The following is a 17,837-nucleotide window of genomic DNA, read 5'->3' as shown; positions in this document are numbered from 1 at the left end:
GAACTTGAAAAATAAAACTCGATCGAGTTCGAGCCGAATATCGAGCCCCGAGTTGTGAGTCGAGCTCGATCGACTTATCGATCGAGCCGAATTCGAGTATTCTTATATCTGACTCGAGTCGCTCGTGAGCATAATCGAGCTTTTATATTTAAATATATTTTTATTTTTTTTAATTAATAAAATATTTCGAATCCGAGTTCGAGTTCGAGCATGAATAATCGAACTCTTATCGAGTATACGAATCGAGCTTATTTTTACATATTAATCGAGCTTAATCGAGCAAGTTCGAGTAGCTCGAATTCGATCACGAATCGAATTCGAACTTGAAAAATAAAACTCGATCGAGCTCGAGCCGAATATCGAGCCCCGAGTTGTGAGTCGAACTCGAGCTCGAGCTTCTCACTACTCAGCTCGGCTCGGCTCGTTTATAGCCCTACACGCCACTAACAAAAAAGAAAATTCTTATTTTTAAAATTACGTAATTTACGTGGATCGATCATGTCTGTCCACGTAAGGTAAAGAAAATATGGAGGGATTTGATGCTAGCAGCAGTATGGGACCCGGTCTGACATTGGGGTTCATCATTACATCTGATGTAGAGCGTGCTTCTCACTCGCATAGTCCCCCAACCCATGTGATTGCTAATCATTTTCCTTGATGGATTCATTTGCTTTCACTTTTTTTTTTTTTGTTAAGAAACTCCACAATTTTGTTTTAGAGAAGGCAAATAAATTTCATTTCAAAGTAACCAAAATATTATAGCTTTATGTATTTTCTATATAAAAAAAAAACTAAAATACTAAATAACTCTGAATTTTTTATTTTTTCTTTGGCAAAATTTTATATTTTTTTTGGGATAAAAGTTATAGTTTTGTTACAGTAATGCCAGTTTTTTTTTGTCCACATAAAATGCTTGGTCTGATAGTGTGGCCCAAAATTAAATATTTAAATATTTGCTTTGACTGTAGCATAAGTTTTTTTTTTTTTTGCTTATTTTAAAACTAAATCATTTTTTTATTTTTATTTGTCCATCTCATCTTTGAATTTATTAAATTTAATAATTAAAAAATACATAAAACTTTTTAATTTTATATCGTATAAATTAATATTATGGCTTTTAGGAAAATTTTTTTAAATAAATTAGTTTGGGTTGACATATTATACCATATTCTTTATTTGTTATATTTCTTATTTAAATAATTTCTTATGCTATCTACAACATTTTTCATTGCTAAACAACTTATTCATTTGTCTTGATCAAGTGAAATTTTATTATAAAAAGTGTTTGGTGTGGCTTACTTGTTTCCCTCTATGTTCTTTGAAATTAATCTTTCTGCTATTTGCCATAACCCATTTCCTTTTGTTCTTATCTCCAATGTAAGATATGATTAACTTGTTGATTATCACTTTGTTTTTTGTTGTTTAGTTCTTGTAATTATACTTTTTTTGTGTGTATCAGTGTCTCTTATTGTCTGTTCTTTTTTTAGGGATAGCATACTCCATGGAGCTAAAACACAACCTCTTCCAAATCCAATTTTGTTGTAAATCCAAGAATATGATAATAATTGGGCAAACCATGCAAATCAGGCTGTTCTTAATCTTACATTATAAAAATTTTTGGTACAAAAAGGATAGCAATGTAAGATACGGGGATGCATTGTTACAGATTTACAGATGATAAAATTTGAATTTTAAATTTGTTGGATATTACATTTAAGAATGATTATATAAATTAATTAAATTAAACTTTGAACTCAGTATTATGTAATTACTGTAGATATTAATATTAAATAATTAATCAAGATTAGAAGAAGAATAAGATTGACTCAACCTAGTTGCTGAAAATAATAAAATTTGAGCTCATATTGGGTCCAAACTTTTAACTAACACCATGAATTGTTTAGGTGAGAAAAATGCTATAAGGAAATTGAATTCTCTTCTCAATTCTCATTCCACAACCACCCAGCTTTATGAGATGAGGCAAAATTGTGGGTGCCTCGGATCATAAAGCCTTGGCTGCTGGAAATAGGGATGGCTTTGGTCATGACTTTGCCATTTGCCCAACTGGATTAAACAATGCCATGGTCCTGTTCATCCCTTCTCTTGGTTCATTGTTCCTTACTCAATCTCTTGTTTTATAGATAAATGTGGACATCCCAAATTCCCCTTGGAATAAACTGTACATTCAACAACACTTTGAAAACATATGTACATAATTTGCAAATTCGGAACTTTCCATTTGGGAAATTTTGAAGAATCGTAGTTGCACTATTTATTTGTTAATAAAGACTGGTATATTAAAGAGATTGCAATTTAAGGATATAAAAATTATTACAAATGTTAAAATTAAAATTTTAAATTAATTGGATGTTACTTTTTAAAAATTTTAAATTCTGTAATAATTTTACATTCAATGTACATTTTTCAACCTTTTTTTTTCCTTGAAGATGAAAAATTTAAAGTATTAATATCCTTCAATTTACGAACATTTGCATTTTTTGTACTTGAATAGTACATGGATACGGTCATACGAATATACGGATACATTTTCATTCTCATGTGTGGATACGGTTAGGGTTGGAAGGAAGATACATGTTTATCTTACTCAATATATATATATATATATATATATATATAGTATTATATAATGTACGATCACATGAAATCTGTTTGAACTATTCGTTAGAAGATAGCATGAAAAGGGCGTTTGAAGGCGAGAATTTCACAAGTTTTGTCCCCATGCATATGAGAAAGAGATGAAGGAAAAAGGAAAGGCCGTAAAGCTGTTGGTTTAGGACATGGAAATTGAGATACTTGTAGCAGCTGATGAACTGAGATACTTGCGAATGCATGTGGGCGAGAAGAAGGATAACAGGACCGTTAGCATGTGGGGTAAAGGGTTGCCTCCCACACCTATCTTTGTCTATGGTCCCTTCACTCCATGTGATCTTCCCCCTTGATGCATCATCTCTTTTGTCTAATTTTGACGACTATGACTCACCGGATATGACACCCCCCTCCCTCTTAATTTCCAAGAGATTTTGTTCGCAAAAAATTGAAAAAAAAAAAAAAGCACTCATATCTCACAAAATCAGAGTGTCTCAAGGACTCAAAGTTGTATCAGTAATTCTAAGATTCTTGAATAGGGGCAATGGTATCCTTCTGTTCACAAGGGCTACAATTAAAATTGAAGGTACAAGATCTGAGCTTCCTTCCTGTTAAACTTTTGGCAATTGCTCCATGACTAGTCATTGGAACCACACATGCAATTGCTGCAAGGTGTCATCTTCTTTTTGGAAATTTACACCTTTCCTTTTAGTACATTTCTTTTTTTCAAATGAGGTGAGATAAAAAAATAAAAGTGGTAAGTATTAAAATTTAAATTTAAAATCTATTTGATGTCATCTTTTAAAAATAATTATATAAATCAATTGAATTAAACTTTTGTTTTATATGATACAAATCTTCTTTTCATTTGCACATGCTCAAACGCAAACTTTCCAAATACTCATGCCCAAAGGAATATCTGATTCATTAATTGAACAAAGGAAACACAGGCTTGAGGGCCTTCCCACAACGTGAAGGTTTGAAATGTGTGTTTGTTTATATAAGATTTCGTGTTAACTCAAATTAATCAGTTTTGGGGTTAATAGTATGTTTTGTTTCTAAACAAAAAAGGTAAAACAATCTGTGCGTGCGCGAGCGTGACCCCAAAGGTGGCATGTCGAGACTTCCTAAATAAGTGGGTTTGGGCTTCTGATTTGCATGGCACAGACCTTTTTATATCGGGAAAGTTTAGGATATGTGTATTTATATGAGATTTCGAGTTAATCCAAAATAATTGATTTTGGAGTTAATGGCACATTTTGTCACTGCAAAAAAATTTTTTTTTGAGTGTTGAACCTAATGAATGATGGAAGTTAAAGAGCCTACTTTTTAGGGACAACTTAAACATGCTGTTCTTGATCTGATTTTATGTCCCAAAACGAAGGAATTGTGTCATAAATTTTCTTTGCAAAAAACCCAATTGCTTGAAGAACTTGAATCAACTGCCGATGATTATAATTTTAAAACCAATAATGAACTTGGGCAATCAAGAGTCTAGCCTAGTCATTGTCGAACCGTTGGTTGGATGTATGGACCAAAAAAAAATTTTTTTCTCCCAAAACCAAGCATTGTATTTTGATGAAACTCTGCATCCCTTGTGGGGGATAGTTGTCAGCTTTAAGCAATCTCCATGGGAATGAATAATAAAATGTTTGTCAAGCAAGCAAAAATGGCATCATATCTTTGATCTTTTCTCTGTTCCAACCTAGCTACCTTCACCAAGTACATGCTTAATTATATATACTGATCACTTGGACTATTGTTTTCCTTTTCCATTTTTTTCTATTGAGAAAAGACCAACTACCCTAACAACCAACTTAACTACCAACAACCCTAACAACCAACTTAATTACCTCTCCTAATATTCATAGGGGCTAAATATACCAACCCACAAAAGAAAAAAAAAAAAACATATAATGAAAGGAGAACCTAAAACAGTTTAACTCAGTTGATTCATGTCATTTATAGAGGTAATATCCAACACATTAAGAGTTTTAAATTTTATTACCTTTAATTTTTTTTTTATTCCTAAATTGCAACCTCCTTTAAAAGAAAAAAAAGTAGGAAATAAAAGAGAGAGGATGATAGCCAGGAAAGGGAGGTGTAAGATTAATTGAAGGTAATAATAATGGTAGAGATAAACAATAATGTTCTTCCAAACCACCAAGATTCTGTATCTTTCATTGACATCAAGAAATTTGATAGTTCCTATTCAATTGGAGGAGAAGTTTGGAATAAATCATGGCCACTAATTCCTTTTTCTTTGCCAAATGCCAACCTAAGCAACCAAGTGGAGTATTGAATTCTGATTCTAGCATTAACAAATATAGAAAGGAAATTAAGGAGACATTCAAGGTTAATATAAAGATAATATTTGAAATAGAAACGATCAAATTCATTGATAGTGAAAATTTTAAAATTATCAGAATTAGCATGATGAAACATATTTTTTAGGGCATATATAGTAAAAATATTTTTTTAACAGTGGAATATATAACAGCTTCTTAAGTCTTAACCCGTTTATAGAATTAAAAAATTTTATTGTTTGAATAGAAGAAACTCTGAATATCTAAATAATAAAAGAAATGCTTAAGACAAATCCTCTCAAATACAATTGAAACGATAATCATTGTATTGCCTACTAATTCATCTTCTCCTATACATGCTTGTGCCTCAACTACAGAGATTAGTACATAGCTGCTGAACCTGGGAAGAGTTTTCACCTGATATTGTATAGATGTTGCTTTTCCCATTGCTTATGCACGTCAAATTCAGTTGATTCTCGTATAGGATCGACTGCAATTAAATTAGTGAAAAAATTAATAATATTTACTTTTCAACTAGTGAACAAAGTATAAAGACTGTGACAGGAGTAATAATGGTTTTGATTTTTTTGAATATTATATAAAATTATAAAGTTTTAAAATTCGATCTAAATTCAAACCAAATCTTTATATGATTTGAATTGATCAGTTTTTTAAAGTTTTATTTTTTATTTATATATATTATTATAAAATTTTAATATATTTAAGTAAATTTTGATATAAAATATTTATTTTATAAAAATTTAAAATATATATAAAAACTAAAAAATTTATATAATTTGGTTCGGTTTAGTTTTTTTTATTTTTCACCTTTTGATTCGAAATCCGATCCAAACTTAATATACATATTTAATATTTGAATTTGATTTGAACCAAATAAAAAAATGATATGAAATGAACCAAATACTATAATTTCGAATTAGTTTTTATTTTATCAATTTTTTTTCTCACCCCTCAACTATGAATATAGAGCCATGGAAGCTATTAGCTGTCCATATTTTCCAGCAATATGCAGAATTATCGTGAACAAGAAAATATTAGTTCAAATTAATGGGTGACAAGCAACTTGATTAAAAGAAAGGGTTAAAGGGATGAATAGTACATTTTAGCAAGACCCTTTATAACAATATATTGAGATATTGCGATGCTTTAATCTGGTTGAGAATGAACAAATATTAAGAAACTAAACTGATAAGGCATCAGTAAAATGGAGCAGCACCACTCACCTCACAATACACTTTCTGTGTTTTGCAGCTCCACAACGAGGTCGGGATGCAAGTCACATAATGACACCAAGAACAGTGATCATTCAAGTTAACCCCCCGAAGGAGCAGAACTAGGCCAACAGTCAATCTAGGAAAAAATTATGAAACTTGTGTTAATCTTCCCTCAATGATTGCGCATCAGCAAAAGTATATTAATCTTGCAGTTGTTCATACATAGAAGCATGGGGTTCTGGATGTAATAATAGACGAGATCAAATGAATGGTGACAGAAATCAAGTAGCTTGAGAGAAGAATCTGTTTAAATGTCCTTCAAATACATTTAGAAGGTCATGAAGATGCGTTCTTTAATATTTCACACACAAAGTTTCTTGAATTCAAATACAAAAGGATTCTGGGTACTTACCCGATGATCAATAGTATCAGAGAGATGAGCCACAGGACATACTGGTATGGTTTGTGTTTAGGTTTTCGAGAACCTGTAATGTATCCTAGAGGAACATGTTTCTCACTAACATATCCAAACTGAGGGCGGATTAGAAACACAAATCCAAGGAGAAACCCAGAAAGAAATCCCCCAACATGAGCAAAGTTATCCACGTGTGGGAGGATTCCCACTGCTAGATTTAGTAGGATTATTAAAATGAGAGTCAACAGCGCTGCTAACTGCACGTAGAAACCAGAAACTGTAAGATAATTTGCTCACAGATGTAACAAACTATGAAGAATGAAATCATACGTGCCTTATTTTCATATATTGTCCAGTTTGTGATGAGTTCTGAAAGCATGCTTCCTAGTAAACCAAAGAGTGCACCAGAGGCACCCACTGATGTACCAGTCTGAATAAAAAGAGATGACATCAAACTCCCACCAAAACCGGCAATTAGATAAAGCAACCCAATTCTCACTGCGGAAAGATTTCAAACTGGAGTTAAGATTAAATACCTTTAAACTAGTAAAAGAACTTTTCAATAAGTAAACTGAAGCATTTTCAAAAACAAGTTCATGAGGTTCTTTCCCATCCTTCTCTACCCATTATCGTAGAAGAATGCTAATTTCAGGAACTTAGAAAGTTTGTAACTCATTGCAGCGGTAACGTTCTTCAGGTCAATGCTATCCCAGAATGCAAAACAGCAGCAGAGTAATTGATGCTGAAGTTAATGGCATACATATTCCAACTGAGATAAAAAAGCCATAAGAAAGCACTACATCTCAGTTGGTTTCGTGTGGTTGTGCTTAAATCAAGCACCCCTAACTGCAATCAATAGCCCTTGTCTACTATCGTGGTAAGCATATCAAAGTCCAAACTCGTATGAAACACACATTTGACCGCGAGCCCCGGATGTGACCTTTATCAACAAATGCAGAATGTTCTTTCAACCACTAAGCAGCTGTGCAGACTCTTTCTAGTGCGTGTTTGTAATCTATGTTTCTTCAACCAAGTTCTTCGTTTCTAAAATTATGTAATGTGATCAGAAATTAACTGCAATAATTAGCCAACACAGGCATGCATTTGCTATGATGATGTTGAATTCAATTTTTAAAGGGCTCGCAATATTTTACGTTTATTGCAAAGATGATTTACTCAATGCAGAAAATAAACAAAATTAAAGATAATACAGCTCTGTAGAGTGATATATTTGAAGGCCTGATACAACCACTCAAATAGTTTTACACAAATTAAAATGGAAATAAATAATAACTGGCTATAATCTGATATATGCTGATCAAAAGAAAATGAATTAATGTTATGACCAATTTAGTTTGGTAACTAGGACAGTAATTAGTCATAGAAATCTACCATACACACATCTCAATTTTGTAAATCACCAAGATTAAATGAAGTAGTGCGTAGTCAGTCTTAAGCAGTAAATGCTACGCAGGTTGATGTCATCAATGATAACAAAGTTAGGCTGGGAATAAGATGCATACCAAACCCAAATTCTTGCTCAAGTTGAATTCCAATGAATACAAGACTCAACATGTTGGCAAGTATGTGGAAAACCCCCGCGTGCAACCATATACAAGAAATTAGGCGCCATGCTTGATGTCCATGGACAACTTTAGACACTTCTAGAGCACCCATTTTCTCTAATCTGAAGAAAAAAAAAAAAAAAAACACATCAGGACAGGTCATTCATGAAATTGTATTTAACAACCACAGAAAATACCAGACAAATATATTTTCCTAGCTGAAAATGTAGATAAGACAAATGCAGAGGTGACTTTGGATAACATTTTTCAGACAAGAAGCCTACATATACATACTCAACAGCTTCAGTATATAAAGAAAAAGAGATCATCCTAAGAATTTTTAGTTATTATATAATCTTCAAAGAAGATAACTAAAGCAGAACTTGCAAAAACTGACCATTGATTTCTTCCTAAAGGTGGCCTATAATAAATCATGACTGACCACAGATTTCATATATCAATCTGTATAAAACCAGCGCGGCTTAGTTTATGGAGTTGCCAAATTTCAAGTTGTTTATTTATTACTTTAAATTTCCCAAAATCATTCTCTAGAAGCTAAATTAATGATCATTCCAGCACAACAAATCTCAGAAATTTCTTTTCTATGAGTAACTTCACATATTCTACTTCACGACCATTATTTCATCTGCTACGTTATCAACCTCAAACCAGCAAATAAACAATGCAGAAACATCTTAAAAGAGAAAGTAAATGTGAAAGCACATTTAACCAATCCATAATTTCCATCAAATAAAAAAAAAATCCCAAAGATTTCCTGTAAAGCTTAAATTTTTCTAAAAGACATGATAAAAGAAGATACATTTGTACAATGAGAGAGAGAGACTTACGTATAAGAAGAAGGGCCAAGGAGAGGGTTCTGTTTCAAAGGCTGAAAGGAGAACCTTCCCAAGAACCCTGCCAAACAAGAAACCGAGTTCTTGGGGCAATCATTAATGAACATTGTTATTACAAAAACGACTATATTAGCCAAAACAAAGCCTGGAACCATCCAAGGCACCCACTTTTTAAACGGCTTAAAATCAACCAACTCTTGTCCTTGCTCTCCTTGCCCGTGCATCTGTTCCTGCAGGTGCTGAAGCGTTCGCCGTCCATCAGGTGGCCGCGATGACATGGATGGCTGTGGTGCTGCTGATGCTAACATGGCGTGACCTGGTCCCTCCAGTTGCACCAAATTGTCTACTTTCTTTGGATTCATCATCTTGATTTCAATCCCAGAATCCATCCCCATCTTAAAGACCCAAAAAGAAAAGACCACTTTTTTTCCACTTCAAAAAAACATCAAAACTTCACTCTTTCGGGTTACTTGTGTTTGGTTTTTAGTCAAAGGATGCCAAAGACAAGAAAAAAAAAACATAAAGGGGGCTCCAATGTGGAAACGTGAATGAATCAGTTAGAAAAAAAAAAAAAAAAGATTTGCTTGGTTTCCTGATATTACACGGATTCTCTCTCTTCTCTTCTATGTCTTTGTTTAGAGACTTTAACAAATCCTCCCCATTATCACGGTAATTATATGTTATATTTCAGTTAAAATCATACAAACAATATATTAAATAAATAACTACTACTTTAATCATATGCAAAATAAATTATGTTTTGGTTCTGCTGTATAATTAATGGTGAGGAGGGAAATGGAATATATGTTTGTTTTTTTCTATACCATGTTGATTTCTAGAATAAAAAAAAAAAAAAAAAAGAAACAGAAGGAAAATGGGAAAGATGAAGAAAGCATAACTTTGAAACTGTCCAAAGAAATTGAATTATAGTAGTGAGTTGGGCTCTGTTTCTGACCAAAAGATCTTTTTGAAACGATCCCATGTTCGACACTTGTCGGAACATTGTTCTTTGGATGTTTTAATTTATGAATGTTAACAACAGATTCAAGATAAAAACACCCAAAGCCAATGGTGGTAAAACATACAAATGCTAATGAACAAATGCTTGGTGCTGGAGACTCTTTCCATTTTTCTATTAGACAAATGAAAATCTTGGTTGGTTTTCTTAATTGTTATTTATTCTTTAAATGAACAGTGACAAATTAAGATTCAATATATATCATTATATAATCACGATTTAGACATTTTCTTGATATTTAATCTGTTTCGTTACCAGCAAAAAAACACAAGTTCTTAAAAAAAATTTATGCTAATACTAGGTAACACTTGGAGAGTGTCGGTTTTAATTACACAAGAAAGACAATTTAAGCTCCATTTGGAAGCATAATAGAGTTTAATCATAAAATGCAGATTCAAATATGATGGAAAATTTTTAATCATGCTTTCAAATAGTGCATTAGAAGTTTGATTTCAATCTAAAGCTGGATTTAAGTTTCATTTTCATTAAAAAAAAAAAAAAACCATGGAAATTAATGTGTAAATTACAAGTAAATTTGGTGATAATAATTTAAGAATGGAATAGTTGTTCTTACCCTTCATATCCATATCTCCCTTAATCTTGGCTTAATAGACAGTTATATTTGAAAAATGTCATTTAGTAAATATACTAAAATTTACAAGCAAATGTTATAAAGTAGAAACTATGATAGAAAAAAAAAACTTAATTTTCAATTGCACCATTACAAACATTTAATTTCATCATTATCCTATGAATTATTATTTATTTTCAGTTTCACTGCTATATGAACCAAAGACCTAATGCATCAGACCCAAATTTGTGGCCACCAAGTTTGGATTGGGTGTACATTTGATTCTATGGTTCCTTTACATCAAGTTGGCCCAATTAATCCCCAACTCCTAGGTCTCATAGTTTAGCCTTCAATAATCCAATATCTTTCATGATTAAAGCTTTTCATTACTTGGAAGAGGGGCTCCTAGGCCAAGGTTTGATGCACATTCACACGTATCCCAGATACTAAGCGACTGGCAGTTGTTCAACAAGTCTTGGTTAAATTTCATGGGGAGATTGTGAACATATTATATATAAGTACATATATATATATATATATATATATATAGATATAGATATATTTACCATCCTGAACAGGAAGAAGAATCAGATCCAGCTCGTATCCTTGTCTCCATGACAGGAGATGGAGCAGCAAGTTTGTTCCTGTCTCTTCCCCTGAACGCTTGGTTGTTTCCCTTATGCTCTTGACAATCGGAAATGAGTCAACAGTTTTATCCTCAGCATTCTCTTCCTTTGTAATTCGGAAACATTTTCAGTTCCTTGTTTGTTGGTCGCTACCTTTGGGATGATGAAGGTTTTATGAGAGACTATGATGCAGTTAATCTTGTCAAATGGCTTGCAGCTAGACATAAATGGAAAAAAAAATGTGGGGTAGCGACCATTTATTGGGATTTCAGGAGAGTCCATAAAAATGAGCCTGACAGGGCAATGAGCTTCTGAATCCATGAACATGACAATGTTGGTAATTGAGTCAAGTTATTGAAAGCACTGTTGCACATCATCAGAAAGCGTCAGTAGTCCAACGGTTAGGATAATTGCCTTCCAAGCAATAGATCCGGGTTCGACTCCCGGCTGACGCATTAACAATATCTTTTCTTTTGGCTGAGACTAAAATCCATAACCAAGCAAATCAGATATTTAGGCTCGCCATCACAACCTCAAGGCTGGGGGAATTCTGGTCAAAATCCCCATCAACCTATATAAACCCAAACCCTCAAACAACGCCGCCGCCCCCCTCCCCAAACACTTGAAGATCAAAATCAAATCTTTCAAAATATTTTTGCCTTTTTAGCGGCCACAATATCATTTCCGGTTTCCAAACGCCAAATGTTCGCTTCGCCACGGCAGTCGTAATAGCAACCAAGTTTTTCTTTTAATTAGAACTGAGCAATTTTGATTAATTCAGTTCAAAATTTTCGAAAATTTATTTATCCAAATTAATCTATAAATAAAACCAAATAGATTGAATACTAATAAAAAATTAAAAAAATTTGAATCGATTTAATCTTGTGAGTTTTAGCTAATTTTTCAATATAATCACTTTTAATTTTTGATCAAAAATATCTTTAATAATTCTTTTATAAATTTTTATGAAATAATTATTTAAAATATTTTTTACCAAAAGCGTTTTGAGTAATTTTAAAATTTTTTTTAATAAGATTATTAAAGGTATTTTTAACAAAAAATACTTTTAATAATCTTTTCATAAATTTTTTGAAATAAATATTTAATATATTTTTTTTATCAAAAATACCTTGAATAATCTCAAGAAAAAATTTTAATGGGGTTGACAAAAAATACATTTAATAATTTATTTATAAATTTTTATAAAATTATTACTCAATATATTTTTTGTCAAAAAATTCTTAAATAATCATGAAAAAATTTTAAAAGAGTTATTGAAGATATTTTTGATAAAAAATACTTTTAATAATTTTTTCATAAAAATTTACCAAGTGATTATTTAAGATTTTTTTTATCAAAAATATTTTAAATAATTTTTAAAAAAAATTTAAAGAAAAAAATTTAAAGTGATTGTTGAAAGTATTTTTAATAAAAAATATCTTTAATAATTTTTTTTTATCAAAAATAACTTTAATAATCACTTTAAATTTTTTTTTTGAAATTATTTAAAATATTTTTGATATTTTATATAATTTTCTCGACGTGTTTATTCGATATATTTTTCGGAGAATGAATGAGTGACGGAATGGGTGTTTAGGTGAGCTACGAAGCTAGGGAGGGTTGAGTACTTCCAGTGGCAGCCAGTGCCCAATGATTGATCGAGAAATGACTGAAAGGGTGAGGCCGTGAGGGTGAGTGTGTCTGACGATTTAAGTTTGCGGTTTGGGATTGGGTGGGTGAAGATGAGCCGGTGATGACCATCTTTTTATCAAATGTAAAAGATAAAAATTAAAAGAATATTAAAATTATATTAATAAAAATATAAAAGATTTTAATAAAATTTAATCGATTTTTTCGATCGATTCGATTCGTAATCTTGAAATCAAAAACTGTCCGCTTAAATCGATTTAATCAAAATCTTAACCGATTTAATATATATAATCGAAAAAACTGAAACCGATTTAACTTATATATCGGTTTTTGATCGGTTTGTTTCAGTGAAACCCATTTCTGCATAGCCCTAGTTCATGGCTGGCACGTGGCACTCCATTAGACCTCACGTGATCGGATCCACCGTCGTAAAGCTACCCTTATCCGGCGCCACCCTGACCAAGCCTCCGTTTTCAGTTCGGGTCACGAGTTTCCCGGCCAGAAGCCATTCCCTACCGCCAAGGAGGAGGGTCCCTCTTGCATATTCGTTGGCCCTATCGAAACCGCCAGTTAAGAAACCTTAGGAGCTCTGTATCTCCAATTAAGAAACTTTATCGCTTTTCTCTAATTTTATTTTAAAAATTAACCAAATTCTAATTGAATTAATCGAAATTTGTTTGTGTAAATCATTAGGCCCTGGATGCTGATTACAGTGGGGAGCCTTTGATAGTTGATAACATGTTTGATAGAGTAGAGGTAACTAACTTCATGTAAATCTTTAATCTTTTATGAGTTAATTTTGACTGATATATTGGGAATGATTTTTTGATGCAGTTAAAACTACGTTGGTATGGTTCAAAATCGGTTGTTAAGTATCCTCGTTGCAGTATAAGGCAACAATCTACTTATGCAGATGCAGAGGTAATTCTCTTTAGAATCATATTGTAATTGTTTGCATATCATTGTTGTTTTTGTTTTTTATGATCTGTTCAATGCTTTATCTACGTTGTGCATCAGCACTGTGATCAACAAATCAGGATGGGACATATTATTACGGATTAGTAAACTGGTTTGGACATGACACATTTTAATGATGTTGCTCCTGATTAGTTCAGCTTTATAGCTGATGTTGTAAGGTCTTATATAATACTTTCTCTGTGTGCTGGATGTGTTGCGAAGTTTGATTTTTGATCCATTTTAGGGTTTTGTTGTTTCGAAAATGGTGTATGTGCAGTTGTGTCTTTTCTTTTGTATTTGTATTTTCTCTGGTTGAATATTGAGCTTCTGGATGTAGGGCAGGAAGATTTATCTCAAGGTTTGGCATTAGCAAGCATATGGATCCTGATTTTTGCATTTGGATGTACATTGTGTCTTGTGCCTATCATTTACACCATTAGTCTAGCATATCAAGATCCATTCAGTTCGGATATTTCCTGTGGTAGCCAAGCATCTAATTTTGAGTTTCTTGCCACTGTTAACGGCATTCTCTTCATGGGCATTGGGTTGGTGGTTGGCTATCCACTTGCATCAGCTGCTGTAAGACTTCTAACAAAGCAATATTTATCCTGCTTTTGACTACCCACAGAATGAAGTGTACTATAGAATCTTTAAAAAAGTGTTTGATTTAGAATATTGACTTCTGATGTTGAATAATTTCAGTTGGGTTGGGTAAGTCTTTAAATCATAAAAAAATAAGTTGAAAATTTTATTGTCATCTGTAAATATGTTGATATCAATTTCTTAAAAAGAATTTTGTTCTACTGACCCGAGAATCGTACTAAATAATCACACTCTCTTCAGTTCGAGTGCTTCAAAGGCTGCGGAGGATTGACTTGGTCGCTCTGAAGGGGGTATGCCCGAATTGTGGGGAGGAGGTGAGTCTTAGCTTGCATTTGTTTTATGTCTCAGAACTCAGAAGGCTTTATGTCCCTCTTTTCTCTTCAACTTATCTCTAGACCTAGACATTGGATCCACTCCTACAAACATAACCACGATTAGGCTTCCAGTCAGTCTTAACTGATTTTAGCATTTGCCTATAGGTATTTGCATTTCTCAAATCAGAAAAATTCAATAATTCCCCCCATAGAGCAGAGTGTCATGTTTGTGAATGCACACTAGAGTTTCGTGCCAAGGCTGAGGTAGTGTAGTCTGCTTATATTTTATACCCGAATAGTATATTCTAATCATGTTTTCTTTTTTGACTGATTTAAGTGAGGACATAAGGAGGTAGTCAAGTTTTAGAAAGAGAATATGTGTGAGCTTTGCTGTCATCATTTCATTCTAGGTATCTTGATGGTTTGTAAGAAATGCCTTCATTGGACATGCTTTACTATCATAACTTCGTTAGCTGATTCTACACTATGTTTCTTAGTTGTTCAGTGTTTAAATCACTTAAATCAGCATGCCATTTTGGTCGATTTCTTTTCATAATTTTATGATTTATATATGATAAAAACTCTCTATGAGGAGTATGATTGGGGAAAACCATTCAGTTATTTTCCCAGGACATACGCATAGGGTTTTTGGTTCATGCATACGCATAGGGTTTTTTGTTCATGCAGGTGATGGTTGTCATTGTGGAGCAACCTGTCTCGAGAATCGGGAAAAGATAGGTATATGGCCATGTATATCTCGTCTCAAGAAGAGGTAGAAGTCGGAGGCGGATGTGATTCATCTGCAACTGTTAACAGAACTATAGAAGCATAATTTTTTCCTCTTCGATTTTCACTCTCTTTGAGGGATAAAATAAGAGGTTCTCAGCAGAAGTTTTTGTTACAATTAAATGTGCTGCTGGTGCTGGACCTATGGTGTAGAATTAACTGATGAGACTCTTAAAAATATTTGTATATAAGACTTTAGTATCTTTCTTTGAAAAAGTAATTTATTATCTTTTGTTGTTTGAGATTGCTTCCAGGAAGAGATATTTTTGGCCCCGAAGTGTGAAGCTTTGAGCATCAGCATGGATGGTAGGCCTCTTTTTGATCTTCATTCAGCTGCTTTGTAAAACATAAGAATATCTCAAGAAAACATCTAAAGTTTCATACAACAATGATTTGAGGTGCATGTCATGGAACAAAACCAAAAACCATACAGATTTGGCATTAAGATGATATTAACCAGAAAGTTTGCTGGCAACAGATAATTTGAAGCAAGAAAAACAATGTTTTCATTAGCATCAGGCGCTTGTACTACGAACTGCTAAATTCAGTGGGATATTTATGAAGGTAAGACTGAAATCAAACATTTATATACCATGATAAAAAACTAGCTTGATGATCAGTAAAACCAAAATGTTGCACGATGAAACGTGAAAAGCAATAGCTATTGGCATTTCTCAAGTAAGAAAGCTTCTCATTGTTTTCGGGAAATTGATGATACGAAGCATTTCAAGAGTGGGCGAAGCTGTATACCAGAATACATGCCAATGAATTATTAGTGATTAGGGTCTTAACGAACCGGACATGTACGAATGAATGTATATTTATGGTTTGTTCATTTATTTTTAGATATGTTTATGTTCGGTTCATATTTACCAAAAAAGTTACTTTATTTGTTCATGTTTAGTTTATTTAAATAGTAAGTTATTTACGTTCGATTCTTGTTTGGTTTAATTAAAGAAAACGAACTCTTTCGTGAACATTAAATGAACATGTTTACGAACATATATAAATGAATATATTTATGAACAATAAATAAATTATAACCAAATAAATTTAAACAAACAAATCATAAACAAATATAAATGAATCCAATCAAACAAAAACGAATCTTAAAATATAATTAGGATAAAAAATAAAAATATAATTTTATTAGTATTATTATAAATAAATAACAAACGAATAATAAATGAACGAATTTTAAATGAATTTTAAATAATTTTATTCATGAACATAAATGAATTAAATAGACTTCTATTTATATTCAATTTATTTAATAAATAAATACAAAATATTATTTAATATCATTTGTTAAATTTACGAATAAAAATTGAATATAATAACGAATAATTTATCGAAAGCTTTATTCATTTATACCTTATTAGTAATCTAAGTGTCAACCAATCTATGATTTTATCAAATTCTAATCACCGAATGTATCAACAATTCCGGCCAATTACACCAGTGTAAATTCCAAAAGCCCCATTCCTGCTTACAATTAGCTCGAGATCATCACAAAAGCATTCCTTTCAGGCTTCAGCTCACATCGTAATACAGCATCTAAATAACTAGCGAACTCACCAAACTTGGAACAGATTCAACAATCAACACGAATCCAAAAACACTGCAATTGCTAATGCATGTAAACATTTCAAATGAAGTCAATAAAAATTAACGATAAAAAATCAAGGGGTTATCTTGATTGCAATACATCTCATCCATTAAATAAAACCATTTTTTTTATTTAATAGTAGATATAAATTCATAATAAACCTCAAAACAACCCCAAAAACTCTTATCATTGCAAATTTTACGTGACACTTCTATAAGATATTTTAAAAATTTATTATGATATATAAAAATAAAAATTTAAATTTATGATATATTTTTTATATAATAAAATCATAAAATTTTTAAATTTAAATAAATCTGATAAATTAAATATAAATCTTTCATAAATGATATAAAAAAATTAAAAATTAAATATAAATTAAATATTATATTATAAAAATTAACCCTAAAATTACCAAAAAATTAAATGTTATTCGATAGAAATCACCTTTAAAATTTTAACGTTAAATGTGATTCTCACTCTGTGACTCTGCTAGGCTTGACACGGAGACACGCGAATCCCATAGTGGATGTCCTTAGATCTCTGGAGCAAAGAATTTTCTCTTGGGCTGCGCAGGAAGCTGTTTTTTTTCTTTTATTTTTATTTTTGATGTTACTTAAGAAAAATCAAGAGTAAAAAGATTTTATACCTCACGCCATTTTCATTGACGACATGAGTTTCGATCATTGCTTTCACGTCAAGAAATCTCACACCATTTTCA

At 32.0% G+C, this 17,837-nt stretch overlaps 2 protein-coding genes and 1 non-coding gene across 7 annotated transcripts; 2 read left to right on the top strand and 1 right to left on the bottom strand.

Annotated features, from left to right (window-relative positions):
• Positions 1–5,066: 5,066 nt before the first annotated feature.
• On the bottom strand, positions 5,067–12,106 carry LOC111302151 (RHOMBOID-like protein 1). The gene is given in 7 exon segments (XM_089744830.1): positions 5,067–5,403; positions 6,158–6,284; positions 6,561–6,876; positions 6,879–7,061; positions 8,087–8,250; positions 8,977–9,414; positions 11,138–12,106. Coding segments are annotated over 7 exon segments (1,401 nt in total). The 5' UTR covers positions 11,188–12,106; the 3' UTR covers positions 5,067–5,280.
• TRNAG-UCC (transfer RNA glycine (anticodon UCC)) lies at positions 11,581–11,652 on the top strand. Its single transcript has one exon. It is a non-coding gene; the product is annotated as a tRNA-Gly (tRNA).
• Positions 12,107–12,769: 663 nt separating the features above from the next.
• Positions 12,770–15,749, top strand: LOC111302150 (uncharacterized). 5 transcript variants are annotated; one of them, XR_016328331.1, is made up of 7 exons: positions 12,943–13,416; positions 13,541–13,603; positions 13,682–13,768; positions 14,147–14,383; positions 14,648–14,721; positions 14,887–14,985; positions 15,340–15,749. XR_016328331.1 is itself a non-coding variant. In XM_022898090.2 (6 exons), exons 2-6 carry the CDS (start codon positions 13,225–13,227, stop codon positions 14,690–14,692), a joined length of 624 nt encoding a protein of 207 aa, XP_022753825.2. In that variant the 5' UTR covers positions 12,770–12,888; positions 13,196–13,224; the 3' UTR covers positions 14,693–15,749. The 5 variants fall into 5 exon arrangements, 3 of the variants coding, with proteins under 3 accessions (XP_022753825.2, XP_089600955.1, XP_022753826.2); XM_022898090.2 differs by adding an exon at positions 12,770–12,888 and having other exon boundaries at positions 13,196–13,416; positions 14,648–15,749; XR_016328330.1 differs by having other exon boundaries at positions 14,648–14,985.
• The last annotated feature ends 2,088 nt before the right edge of the window (positions 15,750–17,837 follow it).

Source organism: Durio zibethinus, chromosome 15, assembly GCF_047325235.1.
Source record: "Durio zibethinus cultivar Kanyao isolate XHJ-2024 chromosome 15, ASM4732523v1, whole genome shotgun sequence".
Lineage (NCBI taxonomy): Eukaryota > Viridiplantae > Streptophyta > Magnoliopsida > Malvales > Malvaceae > Durio > Durio zibethinus.
This window is presented reverse-complemented; position numbering and strand designations above follow the sequence as displayed.